Source organism: Phyllosticta citribraziliensis, assembly GCF_038025025.1.
Source record: "Phyllosticta citribraziliensis strain CPC 17464 chromosome Unknown J3D65scaffold_4, whole genome shotgun sequence".
Taxonomy (NCBI): Eukaryota; Fungi; Ascomycota; class Dothideomycetes; order Botryosphaeriales; family Phyllostictaceae; genus Phyllosticta; species Phyllosticta citribraziliensis.
In genome coordinates this window covers 1,915,754-1,931,275 of record NW_027117341.1, presented here as the reverse complement: position 1 = coordinate 1,931,275, position 15,522 = coordinate 1,915,754, and the positions used below count along the sequence as shown (strand labels likewise).

At 57.8% G+C, this 15,522-nt stretch overlaps 7 protein-coding genes across 7 annotated transcripts; 5 read left to right on the top strand and 2 right to left on the bottom strand.

Annotated features, from left to right (window-relative positions):
- The first annotated feature begins 333 nt into the window (after nucleotides 1-333).
- On the top strand, nucleotides 334-2,762 carry J3D65DRAFT_676001 (acyl-CoA dehydrogenase-like protein). The gene is made up of 3 exons (XM_066803592.1): nucleotides 334-1,427; nucleotides 1,505-2,042; nucleotides 2,460-2,762. Exons 1-3 carry the CDS (start codon nucleotides 661-663, stop codon nucleotides 2,487-2,489), a joined length of 1,335 nt encoding a protein of 444 aa, XP_066657184.1. The 5' UTR covers nucleotides 334-660; the 3' UTR covers nucleotides 2,490-2,762.
- A 258-nt stretch (nucleotides 2,763-3,020) lies between these two features.
- On the top strand, nucleotides 3,021-3,374 carry J3D65DRAFT_601928 (uncharacterized protein; the record flags this gene model as incomplete). The annotated part of the gene is made up of 1 exon (XM_066798067.1): nucleotides 3,021-3,374. One exon carries the CDS (start codon nucleotides 3,021-3,023, stop codon nucleotides 3,372-3,374), a length of 354 nt encoding a protein of 117 aa, XP_066657183.1.
- J3D65DRAFT_302669 (peptidase G1) lies at nucleotides 3,304-4,161 on the top strand. The gene is made up of 3 exons (XM_066795209.1): nucleotides 3,304-3,340; nucleotides 3,416-3,527; nucleotides 3,620-4,161. The coding sequence occupies exons 2-3, from the start codon at nucleotides 3,480-3,482 to the stop codon at nucleotides 4,025-4,027; spliced, it is 456 nt and encodes a 151-aa protein (XP_066657182.1). The 5' UTR covers nucleotides 3,304-3,340; nucleotides 3,416-3,479; the 3' UTR covers nucleotides 4,028-4,161.
- A 952-nt stretch (nucleotides 4,162-5,113) lies between these two features.
- Nucleotides 5,114-6,343, top strand: J3D65DRAFT_302294 (uncharacterized protein). The gene has a single exon (XM_066795207.1). The coding sequence runs from the start codon at nucleotides 5,577-5,579 to the stop codon at nucleotides 6,255-6,257; it is 681 nt and encodes a 226-aa protein (XP_066657181.1). The 5' UTR covers nucleotides 5,114-5,576; the 3' UTR covers nucleotides 6,258-6,343.
- Nucleotides 6,344-8,751: 2,408 nt separating this feature from the next.
- J3D65DRAFT_550041 (checkpoint protein Hus1/Mec3) lies at nucleotides 8,752-10,059 on the bottom strand (the record flags this gene model as incomplete). Its single annotated transcript, XM_066796979.1, has 6 exons — nucleotides 8,752-8,778; nucleotides 8,829-8,908; nucleotides 8,967-9,729; nucleotides 9,792-9,804; nucleotides 9,856-9,961; nucleotides 10,017-10,059. The coding sequence occupies 6 exons, from the start codon at nucleotides 10,057-10,059 to the stop codon at nucleotides 8,752-8,754; spliced, it is 1,032 nt and encodes a 343-aa protein (XP_066657180.1).
- A 135-nt stretch (nucleotides 10,060-10,194) lies between these two features.
- On the top strand, nucleotides 10,195-13,389 carry J3D65DRAFT_620217 (WD40-repeat-containing domain protein). The gene is made up of 5 exons (XM_066799847.1): nucleotides 10,195-10,359; nucleotides 10,412-10,569; nucleotides 10,623-10,774; nucleotides 10,823-12,356; nucleotides 12,434-13,389. Exons 1-5 carry the CDS (start codon nucleotides 10,326-10,328, stop codon nucleotides 13,196-13,198), a joined length of 2,643 nt encoding a protein of 880 aa, XP_066657179.1. The 5' UTR covers nucleotides 10,195-10,325; the 3' UTR covers nucleotides 13,199-13,389.
- On the bottom strand, nucleotides 13,239-15,417 carry J3D65DRAFT_620210 (alpha tubulin). Its single transcript, XM_066799846.1, has 7 exons — nucleotides 15,198-15,417; nucleotides 15,081-15,121; nucleotides 14,999-15,025; nucleotides 14,846-14,924; nucleotides 14,256-14,786; nucleotides 13,785-14,208; nucleotides 13,239-13,734 (listed from the first exon to the last, which is right to left on the bottom strand). Exons 1-7 carry the CDS (start codon nucleotides 15,220-15,222, stop codon nucleotides 13,506-13,508), a joined length of 1,356 nt encoding a protein of 451 aa, XP_066657178.1. The 5' UTR covers nucleotides 15,223-15,417; the 3' UTR covers nucleotides 13,239-13,505.
- Between the last annotated feature and the right edge of the window lie 105 nt (nucleotides 15,418-15,522).

Sequence of the window (15,522 nt, the reverse complement as noted above, 5' to 3'; positions counted from 1 at the left end):
TCTGACCGCGACCTTTTCTTCTTGCAACTACTTTTTCCTTTTCTTTGAGGGACAACAACCATCTGGTGAGTCGAGTCCCTTGGCGACGGGTGGCTGGTCAGGCAGGCCAGCTTTGTACGTGATAGTCGCATTCGGATCGTTGAAAGTGGACACCATGGGTGGCTTCTCCCTCGTTTATTTTTTCCTTTCTCTCCATGGGTGGTTGTCGCATGGGACGTTTGGTGGGGCTGGAAGGCTAATGATTGAAGTGCATAGTTGGGATGGGTCATGGGCAGCAGCAAGCATTGTACAGCGAGTAGGCGGCGCGATACAGTAATTAATTTTCTTTGTGCAGACTTTCACGTCGTCCAGGGTTGGTACGGTGAGGTCGACTGGACTGCGCCGCCAATAATGACGTCTGTCAGCCCTACGGCCGCGGGCCCGTGCTGGAGCTTTCCCCAGACTCCACTCCCTCCACGAGGCGGGCGCTAACTGTTCGGTCGACTGTTACCTCGGACATCCCCGCACCGCACCGTTCTACGACACCACTCCGGATTTAACAGCTCACGTAGGCCGTCGCGATGGTGGTATATGTAGATCGAGCGAGCATTTTCAAAACCTTCCTTTCTGTCTGAACGCTTCTGCGAGTCTGAAAAACTAGCCTAGTTGTCTTTCGTCGTCATGGCGCCACCACCATCCTCCCCCGATGCCTCATTACCCTCTCCAGCACCAATCACACCCACGACTCCAACCGACGACCTGCCCCCGCACCTCCCCAGCTTCCTCGACGACCTCGACGCCTTCATCGCGCGCACCATCACGCCACTGCAAGCGGCCGACGACAACGCGCGCTTCTTCGACCACCGGCGCGAGCCGTCGCGCACCGACTTCTCGCGCAACGGGCTGCCCAACGCGGCGTGGGAGGCGCTGCTGGCCGAGGCGGTGCGGCGCGCCGACGCGGCGGGCTTCTGGCGCTACAGCCTGCCGCGCGCGCTGGGCGGGCGCGCCGGCAGCAACCTCGACATGGCCGTGATCCGCGAGCACCTGGCAGCCAAGGGGCTGGGGCTATTCAACGACCTGCAGAACGAGCACAGCGTCGTCGGCAACTTCCCGGACGTGGCCATGGTGCTGGCGTTTGGCAGCGCGGCGCAGAGGGAAGAGTTGGTTGGGGGCAGGTTGCGGGGGGAGGTGCGCTGCACGTTTGGCTTGACGGAGCCGGCGCATGGGAGCGATGCGACGTGGATGGAGACGAGGGCGAGGCCGGAGGTTAGAGACGGTGTGGAGGGGTGGAGGGTTGCTGGCAGGAAGATGTGGCAGACGGGGATGCACCACGCGACGCATTGTTTGGTGTTTGCGCGGACGGACGGCGCGGACGGGGATAAGGGGGGCATCAGCTGTTTTGTCGTCCCGGCAAACGCAGAGGGGGTGAAGGTCGAGAGCTACGAGTGGTACGTCTCCCCCATCCCCCTTCCCCCTGACGCTCCCCCGGACAAACCCACCCATCCACTCACGCTCGCTCCAACAGGACGCTCAACATGCCCACCGACCACGCCACCGTCTCCTTCACCGACGTCTTCGTTCCCCGCTCCGCCCTCCTCGGCCCCCTCCACCACGGCCTCCTCCTCGCGCAAACCTTCGTCCACGAAAACCGCATCCGCCAAGCCGCCTCCTCCCTCGGCGCGGCCTCCTACTGCCTCACACGCAGCCTCACGCACGCCCAACACCGCGCCCCCTTCGGCGCACCCCTCGGCACCAACCAAGCCATCTCCTTTCCGCTGGTCAGCCAGCACGCGCAAATCCGCGCCTTACGGCTGCTCATCCGCGCCACGGCGCGCCGCATGGACGCGTGCAGCGGCGACTGGGCGCGCATCGAGCGCGACGTCGGCGCCGACGTGGCCATCTGCAACGTCTGGGCGAATCGCCTCGTGTGCCGCGCGGCGGATGTTGCCATTCAGGTCTTTGGCGCCAGGGGGTATAGCCGCCATGAGCCGTTTGAGCATATCTGGCGCCATCATCGCAGGTATCGCATTACGGAGGGCGCGGAGCAGGTGTTGATGCGTAAGGTGGCGGGGAGGCTTTTGGGGTTGGGGAAGGGGAGGGGGAGGGAGGGGGGAGAGGCGAGCGAGGAAGGTAGAGCGCCGGCAGTCAAGGCGTTGCTGTAGTTTAGTGGTCGGGCAGCCGTATGATGGCACTTCCTCCGGACCCAGGTACCCATCAAGTACCGCACTACTCCTGTCTGTTCATCTCCTCCGTTTCCTGCCTGCGTTGTCAAGTGGATCAATAATGCAGCGTGTATGCCTCATGCTCACCTATTCCTCCTCTTCGTCGGCCTCGCTAGAGCGGTTGATCCAAGAAGTGTGGCGTAGGGTCGGGAGAAGATACGAATGCGAGCAAGCGTAAAAATAAGCCTTTAAGTTCTGGCCGAAAAATAAGGCGATGGTTAATTCCGCGCCCCTTCTTTGGCTAATTTTCTCTCCCAGTTCAATCGTGACTTCAGCGAAATCGCCTAATCGCCTAAGCGCCGACAGTCGGAGACAGCATAAATAAAGAGATCCTGGCGGAGGGAGCGGAGGATTGAGTCGCGAACTGAGTAGAATTTTCAGTAGAGAAGTAACCTTCGTAGTGGCAGGTAGGGTTAGTGCCTTAGTGCCTGAACATTTTGTGATGGTAGAATATTTCTCTGGATGGTGATTTAGCTACACGCCAGATCTTGGCAAAATCTTGGGTATCCAACTAAAAAGTAAGACCATAATACCTCGACTCCGCTTCACTCCGCTCCGCTCCGCTCCACTCAAAATCATCTTTTCTAGAACACTAAACATGAGCGCCCTAGCTCTGTCGCCAAAAGTCAGCGCCACGTCTCTAATATCATTTGGGTTCCATCAGCAATCTTTCGCAATTTCGCTCGCACTTCCCAATGTGCGCACACCCTTCTTCTGTCCAAGCCGGTCAGCCGGCGTATATAGAGCAGCTAGACAGTATGACAGCAAAATTATCTAGCGATCAATTCTGTCTCTTTCACACCGTCATACATTCTCAGGATGCATTTCGCTGCCCTTTTCACCGCCTTCCTCTCGGTCACTACGGTCCGAGCTGCGCTTTCCCAGAAGAACCCCGGAGACCAGAACGCCAACCTCCAACTCGAGGAGCTCGCCGAGGGCGGCATCAAAAATCCCACCAAACCACCTGACGATTTCTTTCCTGCATTTAATCCATGGTCTGGCGGCGTCCTTCCAAGGCCTCCTCCGAGCAGCGTCTACAACGTTCCGGCTGCCTTTTACAACTACGTCTCGGCGAAGCTCACCGTTCCAAATGCCGTCATCCCGAAAGGTGAAACCCCGAAGCCTGGGACTACAATCGGGTATATCCGCCCCTCTCTCGCTTTTAGTCCATGAAGACTTTGAACCATGGTGACAGTTCTTTTGCTCAAAATAAGTCTCTCGGCCTGGGTCGGGATTAACGGGTATTCAACCAATACCATCCTCCAGTGTGGCGTCTTGATGGAAATAGATGCGCAAGGCAAACTACTCATCCAAGCCTTCTACGAGGTAAAAAGAAAAAGAAAAAAATATCTCGAGCGAGCTCAGTCCCCACCCCACCCCTAAACAACTCAAAAAGGCACTGACAAGCAGACGTCAAGTGGATTCCGCAGGATCCCACCGCCATGGTCCTTTTTTCGGGCTTCCCAGTCCGCATCGGCGACGTCCTTTCGTTCCGCATCGAGACGTCGGCCGGCGGCACCGTCGGCGTCGTCACGATTGAAAATGAAACCACGAAGAAGACTTTCGCCAGGACTCTCAAGGCTGTCGATCAGGCTTCTGTCCTGAGCGGCAAAAATGCCGAGTGGATTGTCGAGAGGTACATTGATACCAGGACTAATAAATACACCGTGCCGCTCGACGCTTCTTTCACCTTGACTGATGCTGTCGCTAAGTCGAGCGATGGCCAGACCTTTGGTCCGCAAGATGGCATCGTCGTTAATCACGCTCCGAAACTGCTTCCCCGTGTTGACCCTGGCAAGGTCACTGTCTCTTACTTTGGAGGTTGACGGCAGAATTGGCGTGTGGGGTGCTGCAGTGAGCAACGACGGAGGCGGCGGCGGTGTCCACAGAATGTGTTTGACTCGCCTGGATGGATTAAATTGAGTAGCGAATCGAGCAGCACATGCGAACTAGCTGCCATGGAAAAGTCAATGGTATGAGAGATTTTCGATTTTTGTGCGAAGTGATCCGTTGCGATGCCTTACACCACCATCTCAAGAACCAGACGCTGTCTAGAATAACAAAGTCGAGGGGAGGGACGCGCAAAACAGACCCAAAAACAAGTCAAAAACGCCGTCCGTCCGTCCGTGGTATCATCCCATCGCGTCGTTGCGTCGCCGCGCGCGCCGTGCCGTGTCTATATTCGAACGCCATTCGTTCCAAGAGGGAGATGAAACAAGAAGGTGGAATGGAGATAGAGAGGAAAGGATGAGCATGAACGCCGTCCGTTCGCTGTACCGTCGCTATGCAGGCAAGCAAGCAACGCCAAAAGACAAGTCAGAACAAAACAGAACGAAAACTCCAAGTCATAATCGTACACCAATACATCGGGCGCGTGACGGGATTAGAGAACAGGGAGGAGATGGGACGAGACGAGATAGCTCGGCAGCTAGCCAGCTGCCGCAGATGAAACGCTGGAAGGAGGAAGAAGAAGAAGGAAGAGGAGCGCGTATAGTCTAGTTATACCCGCCCCTCCCCGCCGCAGCGTCCAGAGCCATTGTGACGTTGTAGCCGCCGCGGCCTGCGGATGCAGATGCCAGGAAGGCGAGCATGGACGAGAAGAGCGGTGACGAGGTGGAGCTGGGGTTGTTGTAGCCGCCGCGGCCCATTTTGGTCGTGAGTCGTGTGGTTGGCGGGTGTGCGTGTTGGTTGGTGTGGCGTAGTCTTATGACGGACTGGCTGACGGATAGGCGAGCGGTGACTCTGTGCTCGTGTTTGGGTCGGTCTTGCCGTGGCTCGTACGTGTAGGCCCGCCTCACTCAGACGGGACGGGTGGACGGGAGGATTGCTCTCGCTTGCGTATGTATGTGTGGTGTGGAGGCTGGTCGGCGTATCTGCTTGCTGCAGAGACGCAGGTTGAGGGGCGGTGGGGGTGGCTTTGCGTGTGTGGTTTGGATGTTTGACGAGACGGAGAGCAATGGCGAAGTTGAATTGAATTGGAGTGATTTGAATTGGCGAGGAAATTAGACCAGATGGGATGCGTTCAAGTAGTCGTGTAGTGTGCGTGGCTTGTTGGTATTAGGCCAGTAGCGTTGGCTGTTGGCTGTTGGTTGTTGGTTGTAAAAGTTGAGCGGTAGGAGGTGTCCAGCAAAAGGAAGAAGAAGAACAAGCCGGCGGTGTGGTTTGTGGTTACTGATTAATGCCTTGGATGATTGATGGGTAGATGGGATGGGATGGTGGAATGGATGAGTCGACAGTGGTGGAGACTTTCCAGATACTTATATGATCTCTGCCTAAATCCAGAGGCCACCCACATACATGGCAGCACAGAGAGGATATGAGTGAGAGAAGGGAAGAGAAACAGAAAGTGACGGGAAGACGAAAAGAAGCCCCCAGATGGCAGCTGTACAGAAGCGGAATAGAAACACAAGACAGGTCATTACCGCAGCAGCTAGTTTCCAGCTCCAGCTGCTCCTCCGCCTCTTCCACCACCTCCACCACATGGCTCATGGAACACCGTCCAATGCGCAGCAGTATTCCAGGAACCAAGCAAGCCAGAGTGTGGCCGGTTACCGGCTCCCCGGGTGCAGATCAAAGAATAGTCCTGCCGCAGGTGGGTGGTATGTAGGTAGGACCAGTCTAGTCATAACGTGGGAGGGCACGGGGCAGGGCAGTGTAAGAGCGAGCAGCGAAAACGAAACGGAGAGCAAAGAAAATAAATCTTTTGGACCCCGGACCCTGCGACTGCGTCACGGTGCCTATCGCATGGGGCGCCACGATGCGTCGCAGGGGCCCTGTGGTTCAGGTGGCTGGAAAATGATGATTGTGCTGATGGTAGGTTGCGGTGATGATGTTGGCATCGTAATTGAGAGCAATTCGTTGCCTGTCTGGCATGCGCGGGCAAGCTGGAGAGATGCTCCCTGGACGCGCATCGCATTGCGAAAGGATGGCACGGTCCAGGTGTTCTCACTCCCACCTCTGTCGCGTCCATCCGTCCGTGCTTGTCCGTGTCGGGTCAGAGAAAGAATAACCCCTTTTGCGTCGTGCAAAACGAGGCGAAAACGAAAGGGAGAATAAGGTGTGGATGGAGCGATGGATAGAGGGGCGCCGTACCGTACCGTGCGTGCGTGCGTCGTGTGAGGCTGCCTGCCTGCCTGCATACCATACACAGCCATATCATGCATTGCCCGGGCATGGGAAAGGGAGGAGAGGGAGGGAAAAAATAAACGAGAAGAGACGAGGGTGCTACCATGGACATGGAGTCGACCCAGCTGCTGCAAGCCACAGCCGCTGCATGCCGTGGCTACGTGCGAGGGTGGGTGAAAGGTGACGCGATGGAGAAGCGGAGGGGATGGAACAAAAGGTTGCGTGTTGACCAGGCAGGACAGGCTGTTGTCAACGGCCGCCATCATCGCCGCGACGGGGTCATCCATAATGTGCCGAGATGGCGGTCTCTGCCTTTGGACGCCGCAACAAGGCAGAACAAGCAGCAGCTGACAGGCGGCCCGGGGACGAAATGGAGGTCGAGGGGGCGAGGTGGCATTCGCTTCTTGCGGGCACCGAGTCGGCAGCTTGCGAAGTGGCACAACCCGACGGCGAAAGCATCGGGACTGCAGGTACTGTACGGCGTTGACAAACGACTGAAGCAAGGGACTCCAGACATGGGGCGCAGGCTTCAGCCTCGCAACCAGTTTCTCGACCTCTCATTCCGTTTCCTCTTTGAGTCGAGAGCATGACGCTGCAACGGCCAAAGAAGTAGGTCGCTGTCATCAGCAGCCAGCACAGTCATCCAAGGTCCCCGGGAAGCCGAAAATAATGACAATGTCAGCACCTTATCGCGGGCCCTCGCTGCCAGTGCCCGCGCGCGGCTTCGTCGTCAGCCTGCCTAGGTAGCAGGCCAGCACGTTGCGAGGTTGCAGGAGCACGAATGCTCCATCTCGAGTCCCCCACTGCCGTGCCGGCACCGTTGTGCTGGCGCTTCCATCCGATTGATCCCTGAGGTGCTGAGCCGGTCGGAATCTCGTCGCTCAAGATAGACCAAGGTGGACCAACATCAGCTCGTCGCGGACCTCGAGCCAAATGGACACAGGGCTGCATGCATTCTTCACAACGACACGGGCGAGTTCCTGCGCTCGCACTGCAAAGGACCCAGGAGGGGGGTTTGGGAAGCATGCGATGCGACGGAACGGCCACTGCGGCGGGTCGTGCGTGTGTGCGTGTCGGGTTTGGGTGTTTGACTGACTGACTGACGGGCCACTGACTGCGGATGACGCGAGAAGCAGAAGCGGATTCCTAAAAATACCCTGCTCGGTAGGGCTGAGGCGCGAAAGGGCGAGCGAGAGGCCTCGCGCTGCGAAAACGCCCGCCGGCCAATGGCGGAGAAGGGTCCAGTCATATCAAGCCCCATCTCCAAGGCAGAGTCAACTCCAGGCATCATTCCAGGCACATGGCAGCCGATTGCTGACGTATGCTTCTCTCAGAGACCTGCTGCTTTGAAATCGACGATTGTTCGAGAGTCACAACGTAATTGGAAAAAACAGCGTCATGTCCTGGCCGCGTGGTCTCGTCAATATTCTTGGTGCATTATTGATGCTGCGTGCAGGCGATAGTCTGCTGCACCGCCGTTTTTTCGACCCGATCCATGGCCTTGGCTCCTCGTCCCCTGGCAGTGGCTCTCACACCTCTCCATCCACTCGACTGCTTGCCAGCTCGGGCCCTTCTGTCCAACCTCTTGCTGTTTCACTTAGAATACGCGTCCTGGACTCGACGGTGCCTGGCTAAACATGCTGCCGTAGCACACGTCGCCAGCCCCTGCCCGTGGCCGCCGTCGTACAAAGCTCATGCCGCTGCAGGAACCAAGATGCTCCCGTGACACCCTTCCCAGCATCTTCTTCGAACAAAGCAATTCCCATTTTCGCCTTGCCATTCCTCGGCCTTGCCGTCGTTGACGACCTGCAGGAGCCAGCTCATCAAGACGACACCATGCGTCTCTTGTCAACAAGGCGACCCGCACTAGTACCCGTCTTCTTTTTTTGCAACTCCCCTTGGCGCTTCGTGGCGTATCGTTCGGTGGCGGCGTCGAGAAGCCTTCCGGATTGCTCTCGTCCTCTGAATCATTGGCCTTGAAACCGTCTGTACGCTCCAGTGGCCCTCTGCGCGGCCGCACGGCTGTGGCGCTGCCCGCGCTGTGGCTATTGTCTGATCGTCTCGCGGCCCCTTGATTTCCCGTTCAAGCCTATCGGGAGCATCAGACCATGAGCAGAATCAATGCCGGATGATCCGTCCCCTGTGTTGATCGGCCACCCTCGTCTCTCTCCAAGCCACCAATTCCTAGCCAAGACACTCAGCCCATTCCGAGAGAGCATCTGCACGAGACTGCGAATACTCGAAGCCAATTGGGGGAAGCTCCACTGGCCTGCGGGGAATTCGTGCATGCAAATCATGTTTGTGGTACCGCGGCGCCTCGTTGATTACGCCCCAATGGTGGCTTTGTTTATCGACTTGACCATTTTTATTTTTCAACCCTTTTCCCCCTGGTCCATCGGACAATTTTAGATTGAGCTGGTCTGCTTCACTCACTGTAGGAAGTGATGTAATACTGCCTTCATTTAGCTCATACTTGCACCGACCACTTGCGCGTGCACTTACCGTCAATACGGACTCTTCCCGCCCCTCGTCATCGGTTGGCAGATAGACGTATACAATCAGGGCGTGGTTATGGCAAAAGCCTGTTTGTCTCGGGTTAGCGGCCTGCAAACCAGTCCTTCTGGGCAGATCACTACTCACAAGCAATGACCTTCCCCTCCAGTCTTCCAACAGACATGACTTTGCCCCAGTCTCTTGCATCTATCCGCACCGTGGCCCAGCCTTCTTCGCTGCGTCCATCGGCCGTGCCCATCTGCCTCATTCGCGTACTGGGGTGGTCCACGATGCCTTCCTCGCCGCCCAAAATTGCCGATGGGTTCAACTCAGGGTTCGACAGGCCGGTCCATACGCTCGAGATGTTCATGGCGTCGGTGCGGATGCTAAGCTTCAGGCAGCCGTGCATGTTTGCTGCCATCTCGAGCCGCGGCCCAACAGAACTCGCCGTGCCACCTGCGCCGCCTCTGGCTGCTACCGCGAGCTTGGTGAAGCGATCAGAGATGCTTTTTAGCTGCAGCAGGGGTGGCATCAATATGTGAACGTCTGGCTCGCGGCACCGTGGCTCATGGATGCCCTCGACGTTGCTGGCGCTCAGTACCCGCACCGGCACGTCTTGAGTTACAATCGTCTCGCGCTCCCTGTCGCTGATGGCTCCGTTTTCACCAAATCCAAACTCGTCGCTCGGACCGCTGCCGTACGGGCCGCTATGCGTGGTTCCCAGCGATGCGGTGACGATCGTTAGAGATAACAATGGGATATTGTCCTTCTTGGTGAGGCGAATCGAGGCAGAATTGGCAGACAGGGCGGACTTGAGAGCGCGCTGAAGTGGCAACAGGGGCACCTCGAGATTGATTACATTGTTGGCGGCCGATTGAATGTTGTACTGGTCGAGGTCGAAGATGGCGTCCTAGATATTGGCCACGGTTAGAGACATGCTTTGCCACAGCTCATGCATCCAAATGACCTTACCAGCGACAGTACCCTGCAATTGCGTTAGTCACTGCTCATGCATGAAATCCTGGGAAGCACTTACGCCCAAACCTGGGTTCCCTGATCAGGAATGACGGTGAAGCGCACTTCATCCTCGCTGAACCGTACCCACGCCACAGGTCCGAGCGACGCTAGAGAAGCCGTGAACTCTGCGATATTGTCAGTTTTCGAGGGCTGGAACAAGCACGGCGCAGAGCCACATACTGGCAAAAGTGCCCACGTTTTGGATGGCAGCCCTGAAGCGCATGGTGGTGGAAGAGAAAGTCGAGGCGAGGAATTCAATCTCCACTTGGCCTGCTCGAGCTTCGAGTGACAGGTATTGGATGGCCTTGCGTCGACGTCGTCGAGACAAGCAATGTTGGACGTGGGGAAACCTGATGGCCTGGCCCTCCCAAACCTTGATCCTTGCTCACTCACCTTGCCCATTTCGCCCTAGTGCGTCGCGTAAACGCGTCCAGCGCGTCCGTCTGCTCCGCAACACCTCCGCAACTCTTTGAGCGCAACCACGACAACATGGCCCAGCAACGATTGAGGGGTCTTCCTGCCCGTACGTCGCTTGATTCATGCCGCAAATTTCCCTGCTGACAGCTCTTGCGCAGATCCTCCGGGCCCGACTTTTCTCGCATACACTCCCAACGGCCGCAAGCTCATCACCGTCGGCTTGAACAATGCCATTCGCGTCTTTCAAACGGGATCCGACGACGAGCCGACCAACATTGATAATGCTCAAGACTCGAATACCGCTGTTGCTGCTGCTGTGCGTCGTTGGCACGAGGAATTGGATACTAGCACCAGCTAACATTTCGTTAGAACAACTTTTTCGTAACCGGGTCCGAGGATGGCACCGTTTGCAAATACTCTCTCGAGACAAACTCGCTCGACGGTGTACTCGTCCGTAGTACTCTACCTGTGCGAGAAATCGCATTGTCCCCGGATGGAAATTGGGCAGCAGTGGCTAGCGAGTACGCCGACAACACCATGAAAGAGAAAAATCGCTGACAAAGTTGCAGTGAGCTGGTTGTCAAGGTCGTCAACACGCATGACATGACTCGAGTCCTCTACCTCCGAGAACAAACACGGCCCGTAAAGCACATATCTTTCGACGTCAGCGGAACCTACCTAGCAGTCTCGGGCTCGGATGGCATCGTCTACGTCTACTCGCTTAGCTCAGAGGAGCCGCAGTTGATCAAAAAAGTCGACGGGTTGATCAAGGCGCTGGAAACAGATGTCGAGGCGAGCTCCAAGGTCATTTGGCATCCGGATGGCCGGGCGTTTGCGGCTGCCACGCCGACGCGGGATATACAAGTCGTCTCTCGCAGCGATTGGGAAAATCAGCGGGCCTTCAAATCCGGCCATACGGGCGACATTACCGCGGCGGCCTGGTCACCCAACGGAGGGCTTCTTGCAACTAGTGGACATGATCGGAAGCTCGTGTTGTGGGATGTCAAGACTCAGCGCGTAGTCAAGACGTACGACGACGTTCGTGCTACGATTTTCGCCATGGCATGGCATCCCACCGATAACGTTCTGTCGTACACCAACAACGACGGCGAGCTCTTTATTCACACAGACGTCGTTCCTGCTGGCCATGCTCGAATACTGGAAAAGGATCTTTACCCGGCCCCTTTCATCCACGACCCTCTTGCGGAGACGACAGCCAACGCGCGACGAGCACCGACCAACGGCACAAAAGAAGCAATACCACATCGTCCAGCACGAGCAGGTACGCCTGACTCTCTGGATGAAATCTTGGCCGAAGATGACGACCTGTCCGACGCGGATCCTTTTGTCGACGATGACGACGGTGCTGGATACGCGGACGCAACCAATGGATTTGGAAAACGACCAAGGACTATTGACGATCTGGCCGTGGTGGGTGGGAAGCGCAGCAAATCAAGCCACGGCAGCTTTCATCCCAAGATCCATGCGTCATTCCAACCTGGCAGCACTCCCTGGCGAGGAAACAGGCGTTATCTCTGCTTGAACCTGACAGGTTTCGTGTGGACGGTCGACCAAGATACTCACCACACGGTAACGGTGGAATTCTACGACAGAGAGGCACACCGAGACTTTCACTTCACCGACCCCTTTCTATACGACAAGGCGTGCCTCAACGAGAAGGGCACGCTGTTTGCTTGCCCCTCGTCCAAGGACCACCCAGCCATGGTGTACTACCGGCCCCACGAGACGTGGACGACGCGCACAGACTGGAGAACCAACCTGCCGCTGGGCGAGGACGTGACGGCCATTTCGCTCAGCGACTCTTATGTTGTCGTGACGACATCGGCCGACTACGTCCGCGTCTACACGCTGTTTGGGGTCCCGGTTCGCGTATACCGCCAAAAGTCGTCTCCAACCGTGACCTGCGCCAGCTGGCGCGACTACGTCTTGACGATTGGCAACGGCCCCGTAGGCGGCGACGGCACCACGCGGCTGCTCTACTCGATCGAAAACGTCAAGCGCGACGAGATGGTGCAAAACGAAGACATTGTCGCCCTCGGCCCGGGCGTTAAGCTGCAAAGCGTCTTCTTCTCCGACCAGGGGGTAAGTCCATCCATCCCTCCATCCATCCCCCTTCTCTTCCCCCTCGCGCGACCCTTACCATCTAACGTGGGCAACAGGACCCCCACATCTACGACAGCACGGGCACGCTGCTCGTGCTGCAGCACTGGCGCACGCAGCACCAGGCGCGCTGGGTGCCGCTGCTCGACACGCGCCTGCTGCCGCGTCTGGCGTCCGGCCGCCGCCACGAGACCTACTGGCCCGTCGCCGTCTCCAACAACCGCTTCCACTGCATCATCCTCAAGGGCGGCGACGCCCACCCGTACTTCCCGCGGCCCTTGCTCTCCGACTTTGACTTCTGCGTCCCCGTCTACGGCCGCGACCCCTCCTCCTCCTCCTCCAGTGACGACAAGAAGAAGAAAAACAAAAAGAAAACACATCGAGACCCCGACGCCATGGACGCCGACGACGGCTCTGCCTCCGACGACAACGCTGACGACAACGCCGACAACGACCTCAGCGAAGCCCAAGCCCTCGAATCGCAGCACCTCCTCGCGTCGCTGCAGCACAGCCTGCAGGCCGACCAGCAGCGCACGACGCACGCGACGGCGGCGCAGCGCGCGGCGCTGGCGCGCGCCGAGGTCGAGCTGGACAAGCTGCTGCTGCAGCTGCTGGCCGCCGAGTGCCGCGACGGCGAGCACCGCGGCATGAAGTGCCTCGAGGTCGTCGCCCTCATGCGCGACCGCTCCGGCAAGATGCTCGACGCCGCCATGCGCGTTGCTTCGCGCTTTGGCCGCGATGTCCTGAGTGACAAGATTGCCGAGTTGGCTGAGAGGAGGCTGGTTGGGTTGGATGCTGATGATGATGATGGGGACGAGGAGTAGAGTGTTGCAATTGGTATGTTTGAAGGGCGTTTGGATAGGACGGGGAACATTTATCAGCGCGTGTCTCGCACCAGTTACAATGCAGTTTTTGATCCGCTTCCGCTGGCACACAGATTGCGAGTGCAGACAGATGGAACCTCCTTGGATTAAAAAACACTAACAGAAAAACCACGGAAAAAGAAGCTCCCAACTATCAGGCGAAGAATGGTACTCGGCCCAAGGAAAAAGCTACCGTATCCCACTCGCTTGATGGCCCGGCATGCAACACCAACGCCAACCCCATTTTCCCATATCGATTCCCGTCCGCTTAGTACTCGGCCTCGATGCCCTCCTCGCCCTCGAGCGAGTCGGCAGCAACCTCCTCGTAGTCCCTCTCGAGCGCAGCAAGGTCCTCACGGGCCTCGCTGAACTCACCTTCCTCCATACCCTCACCGACATACCAGTGGACAAAGGCGCGCTTGGAGTACATGAGGTCGAACTTGTGCGAAAGTGCGGACCAAGCCTCGGCAATGGCGGTGGTGTTGGACAACATGCAGCTAGATTGACTGTTAGCAAAATTTCAAGTTCAGAGAGGAGGAAAACGTACACAGCCCTGTTGACCTTGGCCAGGTCACCGTTGGGCACGGTCTGGGGAGGCTGGTAGCAGATACCAATCTTGAAGCCAGTGGGGCACCAGTCGACGAATTGGATGGTGCGCTTGGTCTTGAGAGTGGCGACGGCAGCGTGCACGTCCTTGGGGACGACGTCGCCGCGGTACAGCAGGCAGGTAGCCATGTACTTGCCGTTGCGGGGGTCACACTTGACCATCTGGTTGTTAGGCTCGAAGCAGGACATGGAAATCTCCTGCACCGAGTTGGCCTCGTGGGCGGCCTTGGCGGCGCTGACAACGGGCGAGTAGGCGACGAGAGGGAAGTGGATACGGGGGTAGGGCACCAGGTTGGTCTGGAACTCGTTGAGGTCGACGTTCAGGGAGCCGTCGAAGCGGAGGGAGGCCGTGATGGAGGAGACGACTGGAAAATGTTAGAATCATAGCACACAGGGAAGGCGGCGTATTTACCCTGGGCAATCAGGCGGTTCAGGTTCTCGTAGTTTGGCCTCTCAATGCCGAGGTTGCGGCGGCAGATGTCGTAAATGGCCTCGTTGTCAACCATGAAGCTGCAGTCCGAGTGCTCCAGAGTGGTGTGGGTGGTGAGGATCGAGTTGTAAGGCTCAACAACAGAGGTGGCGACCTGGGGAGCGGGGTAGACGCAGAATTCCAGCTTGCACTTCTTGCCATAGTCGACGGACAGACGCTCCATGAGCAGAGCGCCGAAACCAGAACCGGTACCGCCACCGAACGAGTGGAAGACGAGGAAACCTTGGAGACCAGCGCAGTTGTCGGCAACGCGGCGGACCTTGTCGAGGACCTGGTCGATGAGTTCCTTGCCAACGGTGTAGTGGCCACGGGCATAGTTGTTGCTAGCATCCTCCTTGCCAGTAATCATCTGCTCCGGGTGGAAGAGGCTGCGGTAGGTGCCGGTGCGGACTTCGTCGACGACGTTGGGCTCGAGGTCGGCGTAGATGGTGCGGGGCACGTACTTGCCCTGGCCTAGACATTTGTCAGCGCCATGTTATCAGAGTCTGCGATGCGGGCAAAGTCGGTCGTACCCGTCTCGGAGAAGAAGGTGCTGAAGCCATGGTCCTCTTCGGCCTGGTTCTTGCGCTCTTCGGTGAGGTAACCGTCGGGCTATGGCACAGGGTGAGTCAATTGGGGCTGTTCAGACGGTCGACGGCAGCGGGGTGGCGGAAGTGGGCGCATACCGAAATACCGTGCTCGAGGCAGTAGAGCTGAAGTTCGCGTTAGCGCCGGGTCACGAGAGGCGTGGGGAGAGCAGAAACTTACCTCCCAGCAGGAGTTTGCGATCTGGCAACCGGCCTGGCCGACTGAGAGCGCGTTGAGGTCAGCAGAGTCCAACGACGAGACAGACGAGATGGAAGCGCGCGAGCGGGGCAAGCATACCGTTCAAGCTAATAACCTCTCTCATGGTGGCGTTGGCTAGAGAGATAGGGGTGTGTGGAGGAAGAAGGTGTTGGGGGGACGGGGGGGAGCAGTTATTGTAAGAGGGGAGGCTTGATGAATGAAGTGGACCGGGCGTGGTGATCGCGTAAAGGGAAAGGGAGAGGGTTGTCGTTCGGTTCCGTACGGTTGTCCCTCGCTCTGCTCTGGGTCTGCGCTGCGCTGAACCGGGGGGGTCGAGCTTGCCCAAGTAAACAAATCCAGAGTGCGCCTGGCGCTTGCCCGAAATTGGCCCGACCCGCCCAGGGCACGTGACCGGTTGGGATAG

What these genes read in the sequence shown, in the direction of transcription:
- J3D65DRAFT_676001 (XM_066803592.1), top strand. Translation starts at nt 661, where the DNA reads ATGGCGCCACCACCATCCTCCCCCGATGCCTCATTACCCTCTCCAGCA. An exon ending in AAGGTCGAGAGCTACGAGTG is followed by an intron (nt 1,428 to 1,504) that starts GTACGTCTCCCC and finishes TCGCTCCAACAG; the next exon opens with GACGCTCAACATGCCCACCG. An exon ending in AGCAGGTGTTGATGCGTAAG is followed by an intron (nt 2,043 to 2,459) that starts GTGGCGGGGAGG and finishes TTTCTCTCCCAG; the next exon opens with TTCAATCGTGACTTCAGCGA.
- J3D65DRAFT_302669 (XM_066795209.1), top strand. Translation starts at nt 3,480, where the DNA reads ATGGAAATAGATGCGCAAGGCAAACTACTCATCCAAGCCTTCTACGAG. An exon ending in TCATCCAAGCCTTCTACGAG is followed by an intron (nt 3,528 to 3,619) that starts GTAAAAAGAAAA and finishes GCAGACGTCAAG; the next exon opens with TGGATTCCGCAGGATCCCAC.
- J3D65DRAFT_302294 (XM_066795207.1), top strand. Translation starts at nt 5,577, where the DNA reads ATGGCAGCTGTACAGAAGCGGAATAGAAACACAAGACAGGTCATTACC.
- J3D65DRAFT_620217 (XM_066799847.1), top strand. Translation starts at nt 10,326, where the DNA reads ATGGCCCAGCAACGATTGAGGGGTCTTCCTGCCC. An exon ending in TGGGCAGCAGTGGCTAGCGA is followed by an intron (nt 10,775 to 10,822) that starts GTACGCCGACAA and finishes ACAAAGTTGCAG; the next exon opens with TGAGCTGGTTGTCAAGGTCG. An exon ending in TCTTCTTCTCCGACCAGGGG is followed by an intron (nt 12,357 to 12,433) that starts GTAAGTCCATCC and finishes CGTGGGCAACAG; the next exon opens with GACCCCCACATCTACGACAG.
- J3D65DRAFT_620210 (XM_066799846.1), bottom strand. Translation starts at nt 15,222, where the DNA reads ATGAGAGAGGTTATTAGCTTGAACG. An exon ending in TCGCAAACTCCTGCTGGGAG is followed by an intron (nt 15,026 to 15,080) that starts GTAAGTTTCTGC and finishes CGCGAACTTCAG; the next exon opens with CTCTACTGCCTCGAGCACGG. An exon ending in GCCAAGGTCAACAGGGCTGT is followed by an intron (nt 13,735 to 13,784) that starts GTACGTTTTCCT and finishes CAGTCAATCTAG; the next exon opens with CTGCATGTTGTCCAACACCA.